The sequence below is a fragment of the Pistacia vera genome, unplaced genomic scaffold, assembly GCF_008641045.1.
Source record: "Pistacia vera cultivar Batoury unplaced genomic scaffold, PisVer_v2 Contig160, whole genome shotgun sequence".
NCBI lineage: Eukaryota > Viridiplantae > Streptophyta > Magnoliopsida > Sapindales > Anacardiaceae > Pistacia > Pistacia vera.
Genome location: NW_022195685.1, coordinates 387293 through 395244, shown reverse-complemented (window position 1 = coordinate 395244; position 7952 = coordinate 387293). Strand labels below are relative to the sequence as shown.

General features: G+C 36.1%; 1 protein-coding gene across 1 annotated transcript; it reads right to left on the bottom strand.

Moving 5' to 3' along the window:
• Window positions 1-1590: 1590 nt before the first annotated feature.
• LOC116125082 (probable pre-mRNA-splicing factor ATP-dependent RNA helicase DEAH9) lies at window positions 1591-4879 on the bottom strand. Its single transcript, XM_031410811.1, has 7 exons — window positions 4719-4879; window positions 4464-4608; window positions 3766-3840; window positions 2599-2688; window positions 2318-2397; window positions 1835-1904; window positions 1591-1728 (listed from the first exon to the last, which is right to left on the bottom strand). Exons 1-7 carry the CDS (start codon window positions 4820-4822, stop codon window positions 1591-1593), a joined length of 702 nt encoding a protein of 233 aa, XP_031266671.1. The 5' UTR covers window positions 4823-4879.
• Window positions 4880-7952: the final 3073 nt, after the last annotated feature.

Genomic DNA, 7952 nt, shown 5'->3' with positions numbered 1-7952 from the left:
TCATAGAATGGCTTTAGCAAGCTTACATGAAAAACTGGGTGTATCTTCAATTTCGGAGGAAGTTGGAGTCAATACGAAACTTTGCCAATGCACTGTTAGAGCTATATTTGAGGCACTATGTGAGTGCTAGCCAACGGGATTGGGCAAAACTCCTTGACATAGCCCAATTCTCATTCAACTTGCAGTGGAGTGAGGCAACCAACAAGAGTCCCTTCGAGATCATCATGGGACGACAGCCAAACACACCTCTTTCCCTAGCCACACACTATGATGGGAAGAGCCCCGCAGCCTTCAAGTTAGCCAAGTCATGACACGAACAAATTGAACTTGCTCATGCAGTTCTACATAAAGCAGTAAAAAGAATGAAAAAGTGGGCCAACAAGAAAAAGAGACACGTTGAGTTCCAAGAAGGTGATCTTGTCCTTGTAAAGCTACTGCCCCAACAATTCAAGACACTAAGAAAGGTGCACAAAAGCCTAGTGCGCAAATATGAAGGGCCATTTCCAGTAATACAACGCGTCGGCAAAGTTTCGTATCGACTCCAACTTCCTCCGAAACTGAAGATACACCCAGTTTTTCATGCAAGCTTGCTAAAGCCATTCCATGAAGACCCAGAGGAGCCATCCCAAGGAGTCTCTAAACGAGCACCAACAGCCGTTGTAACTTGACAAGTAGGTTGCAGAAATACTTGCTGATAGAGTCATTCGCCGACGTGGTGTGCCAAATTACCGGGACTACTTAATCAAATGGAAGGTACTTCCCGATGCCGAAGCCAGTTGGGAGATCAAAGACTCATTATGACAATTCCAAGACTCAATCCTGCGCTACAATGATAATGCGAGAGGGCGTCGCATCATTAGGTGTGGGACAACGTCATGCCCAGTTTGCTTGGCGACACAAGTACGCTGCACATTGCTTATTGGTTAAGTTAACTTCAAGGTTAAGCATACTTAGTGGCTAAGTTAACTTTATGACTAAACTTCCTCATTCCCAAAGTTGTCACTTAAGGTTGCCACCAAGTGTTACTTAAGGATTAAGTATACATCGTATCTAGTCATATTCCTTGAGGAGGTTTAGCCTATAAATAGGCCACTCCCCTTTGTAAAGTTCATAAGTTGTAATCCTTCAATATAGAGTTTACATTTTCTCTACACTTATCCTTCTCACTTGCATACTATTAGTCTTTGAGTTTTTGTGAGTGTTAGGCTACTTAACACATTTTCGAAGTGTTAAGGCCGCACGAATTTAGCAAAGAAGTTAAGTGCGTGACATTATGCTAAGTAAACTACACATTGCATAGAAAAACACTGCAGAGGAAAATTTGTCAATTCTGTCAACAGGTCCTGATTTGTTTCATCTTGAAACACACTGTGAACCAATGAGACCAGAATATTAAATTTCTCATTCTGACAACATAGACTTTTTAAGTTTACACTACATAATGCCATAAACTAAGTCCAAATCCTGTAGCAGACTATGAATGATTTTGATAAATGGATGTTGATTATTTTCAAGCTCAGAAGTTCTTTTACTCAACGTGAATGAATTTCTCATGCAGTTAATGAGGTTCCTAGAGTTTCTATAACAAAATTACGGCGTGTCAAGAAAAAATAAAACCCAAGTGCAAAGCTCAGATGATAACCTCGCCTGAAAGAAAGAAGACATTGATTTTGCTTCAATTGTAGCAGATGAGATGATAAGACGTAGCTGTGGTCGACGCCGTTGGATCTGAAATCTCAATAATTAACAAGCATAAATGAAGACAATGCAAAAAATAATGACTTTTAATTTCTTATGCCAACACTTGTATATCCTTGGCAGCTACAATTGATACCTTTTTCAAGAGGCCTAGTAAAATGTCAGTTGAAATAGACCTTTCATGAGCCTCATCCACCATTATGACACTGAGATGGTCACATGAAGAAACATTAAACAAACAAAAATCATATTACATAACAATAAGAAAAACAACTTACAAAATTTAAAATTCTGATAAAACAAAATAATATGCCAAATCTAAAATGTAAAATTGCAAAAAGGAAGGTACAGATAAGAGTTTTGGTACTTACGAACCAACAGTTATATCAAATGTCAATAAAAGTGCATTTCTAGTTTTCCAATTTCAGAATATGCTTTTGTACTTCAATGACCAATACACCAAATTGTCTATCATTTTCAAATAATACAGTATTCTGGGAAGTTATTGTTAAAACCATGAGTTTCTGCAGCTATACTTTGAGGGGAAAAAAAAAAAATTAAAGCATATGCTTCAGCAAAAGGAAGGTACTAAAAGAATCGCTGCAGTGATAACTAGTACCTGTATTTAGTCAAAAGAGGATCATCCATCATTTCTCTGAGTAACACCCCATCGGTCAGAAACTTTATCATAGTTACACCCTGCACTGCCAAAAGAGGAAGTCCCAGCATTCATAACATAGATTATCATAATAAATAATGTCAAAGAAATTTTCAAGTGATTATGCTGATGCTCAGTTATGGCATCTGTAATTAGTATAAAGTTACAAAAGCAAGGAAATAGTCTAATAAGATGATAGTAAAGAGCTTAAACAGAAGAAGAAAGATGATAAGATCTCTCACTTTTTTTGTCAAATCTTCAAATCGAATTGTGTAACCAACTTCCTCCCCAACCTTGACCCCCATCTCTTCTGCCACTCTTGAAGCAACTGCCTGCACATTACTACCACTGAATATTAGTACAAAAAATATTTAGGCATTCTAATAATAACAGGCAATACTTAGTATGAAAATCATACTTAGGCATCTGGGATTTAAAAAAAAAAAAAGAAAAATTGAAGAATCACAACCAAAAATATACCACCCTAAATATAATACTGCATCATGAACGATTCATGCGAAGTTATCAGTTAAGTGAATGATGCTCAGCATTTTAAAACCAGTCAATCTAATTTAATCCAGCAAAACCTAAGAACTGGAGTGATTTTCAAGAATTTCAAATAATCCCAATTGTTTACTCATGGCCATGCTAGAGATTGCTCAGTACAGTTTACAATGATACCTTGAATACCTCAGGTTAAACTAAGACAATAACGCATTACCTAACGCATTCAGCTTTGTAATCTCTCAACAATTGAAGCAAAGCATAATAATAGTAAATTAATTATGAAAACATGTCTCCTCTATGCTTAAAACAAAGAGCTAGTAGTTAATGAAAGTGCTTTTTCTTCTCATAGTAAAATTATGAATATATTATCACCCTATTTGTCCGTCTCAAAAGCCAAATCATTTATTAAGCTAGATATGCCAAGTACATGCTCCAACTATGAGAATGCCTCTGCACATGAAGTATGTAATAGAGCTAGATAAAAAATATTTGAAAATTCTAATTGATATCCAATATAGATGTCACAAACTGAAAGCCTGAAAAGGTTCTCTGCCAAAGCTATGCCAAGGCAAAGCCAATTTTAATTTAGCAGGTAGTTTTATGAAGTCATTAGCTTAGATTATGTGCATATGAACTTACACATGGCTCTCGAAGAACATTTCTTATTCATGTACACACAAAGGCATTTAAAGGGTCTGCTGGCCATGAGACAGTAAAAATGTGAAGGTTATTTCATTTAAACATCGAACTTCACAAGAACAAGAACAAACATCAACCAATTGCTGTGCAAAAATGAGCTCTTACATGAGTCAAATATGATGCTACTAAGAAATAACTCCAAGCACAAATAGTGAAAATCACAAATCACTAAAGAAAAATGACTAACAAAGCTGATATATTACCTGGACAGCCAATCGTCTTGGTTGAGTGCAAGCAATAACACGACCACCATCAGCCCAGCCTGCTTCTTTAAGGTACTGTAATACCATCATACAACAATCACGATTCAAAATTTAAAAAAGAATCTCAGTAGCCCCAACCAATGTAGAAACCACGAAGAGAAAACATTTCCAAAATGACAGTTATTAAAAGATATTACGCTCATCTTGGTCATTTAACGGATATTAAATCATTCATTCTGCTTCGCAATTGTATAGAATTGAAAATGAGAATTTCCTGAACCATTACACATATATTCAATAATATCTATCACATTTGTCTATTCATCAAACACAGCCGAATTAACCAAATCTCTAAAGGGATAATCAAACCCACACCAAGGCTGTGTTTGGTTGTCAATTAACTTGCCAACGTGACAAATCTACAAAAACAAACTGAAAACATATAAAACAGGAAGCTAGATGGTCTATTTTCTTTCATTTGCCTTGACTGCTCAGCAACAAAATATAACTACATAATCTCTAATTATACAATTAAAATCATGTAAGCAATTAACAAAATAATCCACTAGATTGTTACCAAAACTAAGACTAATAAAGCAGCAAAAAAACCTTTTCTCTCAAATTATCTCATCATAACCAACCACCAAACAAAGCCCAAGAAAAGAAGAAGCAAAATGAAACTTAAAAAGCGAAATAACCTGGGGAATCTGAGTGGTTTTGCCACTTCCAGTCTCGCCAACAACGATAGTAGTAGCATGTGTCTCCACCAAATAAAGAAGAGCGGTACGGTATTTGTACACTGGCAATCTCTGCCTCTGTTTCTCAATACTCGCATGCCCATATCTAAGAAAAAACACAAATATAAGTAGAAAAAGGCATATTAAATGGGCGTACCTTTAAGTATGAAATTGAGTAAGAAATACAAATATTTAATAAATGAGGAAAAAACATACCCGGAGGAAGAGGAAGAGAGAGAAGATGACAAGAAAAGGACGCCGCCTTCTTCGTCGTCGAGGAGGCGAGGCTTCTCGGTGCCAGGTTTCCAGAACTGAGCCATTCGTGATTCCTCTTCCTAGTTCCTACTCTCAACTCTGTGCTAATAGCTATCGTAACAGTGAACACATTGGCATTATTCATTATGACCACTTCGTACGAGCAGCATAAAATTGGTCGTTATTCACAAAAATGACCAAATTTTAAAAATAATAACCCACTTTTTGAAAAATAATCAAATTACTTAAAGAGATCAAATAAAAAGAAAAAATTACCCTGTATTTTAGAATAGTACTACTTATCAATGTTCTGAAAACCGGATCGGGAGTCGACTCGGCCAGAGGCCCGGTTTCCGGTTTTCACGGTTGGACCGGTCCGACCGGTCGGTCGGACCGCTGACATCAGCAAAACACGATAAAAAGTAAAAAAATTTAAAAATCCAGATTTTTATGTAACGAAAATCTAAAACCCGTCCAACCAACTCTACAATAATAATAATAAAACCATCCAAATTTGATAGTTAATGACTTAATGTTTACAAATTCAATCCTCAAAGTCTAAAGTTTCAAACATCATCAAAGGCATTACAAAATAATATCACGACTGTAGTGTAGTAGACCAGCCACGGCAAGGAAGAAGCAGAGTAGCAGACGAGCGATGATTGAAGAGGTTGAAGACTTGAAGGCTGAAGCTGAAAATTGAAGGAGATTGCGAATGGAGGAGGACTGGACTGGAGCCTGAAGAGGTTATTGAAGAGGAGGAGATCGCGATGATTGAAGAGGTTGAAGACTTGAAGAGTGAAGACTTGAAGGCTGAAGCTGAAGCTTGAAGGAGATCCGAGATCGTGAATGAAGGAGGAGGAGGGGACTGGAGAGTAGAGATCACGAATGGCAAAGGCAAACCAAAAAGAAAACTGAAAAAGCAAACCAAAAAGCAAACGCAAATTTCAATTTAGTAAAGTGGCAGACAGCTAATCTGCAAAAGAAATAGAAATGGATTAAAAAAATGGGGGTTTGACCGTTTGACTTTAACTTTTTAAATTTTTTTCACATTTTTAAATTTTACTTAGTGGACCGGATTTGTTTCTTAAACCGGTTGGACCGTCGGTTTGTTACAGTAAGACGGTCCAACCGCGATTTAAAACGATCTAATTTAAAAATCCGGGTTTTTACATTTTTTAAACCGGAAATCTCAGCGAAACCCGGTCGGACCGGTTCGACCGCCCGGTCCGGTCCGGGTTTCAGAACATTGCTACTTATTGACTTATTCCATGTTTATTACCCTTAACTTAAAAAATAATTGTTCACTGTTTTCAAAATTAAGGAAGGGTAATAAACATAGAATAAGTCAATAAGTAGTATTTATCTAATAAATATTGTTCTACATTTTTGCTCCTTTAGGATGCGTTTGGTTCAGAGAAGGTTATATTACTAAGGAATGTTATATTACTAGAAAGATAGATTATTAGGGAATCTTTAGAGAAATGTATTTGATTGATTGGTTGATTGGAATAAATTGGTGGGTATGTTATAATAATATGTTTTGTTGGAAGGATAAATGAGTGGGTATGTTATATAAATTACTAAATTGCCCTCCTTTTTAAATAATAATATAATATTATTTTATTCTATTATTTTTTAAATTGTTTTTTTTAACCCCTTATATTTGAAATTTTGCTAAAACACTCCAATCATATAAAACTTTAATTTGTAACAAAATCACCCCCACCCACCCCAAGCCACCGTTGGCAGCTAGCCACAACCGCCGGCAATAATTTGGCACCAAAAACAGTTAGATCTGGCCGCGAATATGGTCGTTTCACGACCAAAGATCTAGCCGTGGAATGGTCAAATCTGGTTGTTTCCAACCATGGATCACAAATCCATGGCCGGAAACATCATTATCGGCACACGACCGACAAGATCTCGTCAGTCTTATGCCGATATGACGACTTTCGCCAGTGCCCAACGGTGGTGGCTAGTGGCCATCGGTGGTCTTGGGTGGTTGGGGGTATTTTATTAACTTTTAAACTTTTTGTAGTAGGGGTGTTTTAGCCAAATTCTCAAATGTATGGGGTTTGGGGTAATTGTTATTTAGTAGACATATGAGGGCAAAATGTATTCGAAATGACAAAAGATTAAGGGCAAAATAAGGTCAAAATTAAGATTACCTAGGTAATCTTATATTAATACCCCTTGGGAAAATAATCTAATCACCCCCAATATTACCAATAGTAAACACTATTTGCAATTAAAGATTACGTAATATTTTATTACATGATAACCAAATGAAGGAATCTTGAAAATTAAACAAAGATTACAGGATTAATCTTATATCACCTCGAACCAAACGCAACTTTATTGCAATGATATATAATATGGCTAGAAAGACGAAATATTTGATGATATATAAATCTTTACTACTAGGTTAACGAAAGAAAAAAAAAAGTATGTAATTGTTAAGTTATTAGAGTTTGACTTGGTAGGTTGTTATTGTTTAATAATCTCTATTGTTTAGGGAAATGATTGTTTATTTGATCTATTCCTTAATTAGTTACCACGTAATTAGGACTTGTTAAGCCTGGGTTGAAGTCTTCTATTTTCAGTTTCTTTGTCAGACTATTTAAAGGTCAACTTATTTTGTTTAATTAAATAAGATAAATTCACTCAACTCTTGCATACTTTACATAAGATATTCAGTTCTTAACATCTGGTACCAGAGCCATTTAAATTTGAGAAGCAACAGTCTTCTGAGTGAGTAGTAGAAAGAATGTGGCGACAGAAAGCAGCTTTGTACAACCAACATTTCTTAAGTTTGATGGGCACTATGATCATTGGTCTATGCTCATGGAAAACTTCCTACGTTCAAAGGAATATTGGAGCCTGGTGGAGAATGGGATCCCTGTAGCAACAGAAGGAGTTGATCTCATGAAAGCACAAAGTAATTGAAGATCAGAAGTTGAAAGACTTGAAAGTTAAGAATTATCTTTTTTAAGCAACTATTGGTCGATTATGGAGACTATCCTAAATAAAGACGCATCAAAGAACATCTGAGGTTCTTTGAAGAAAAAACACCAAGGCATGACATGAGTCAAGCGTGCACAATTAACAAGCTCTTCGAAAGGAGTCTGAAGTTTTTCACATGACCGCAGGAAGAATCTGTAAATGAGTATTTTGCTCGTACGCTCCCCATAG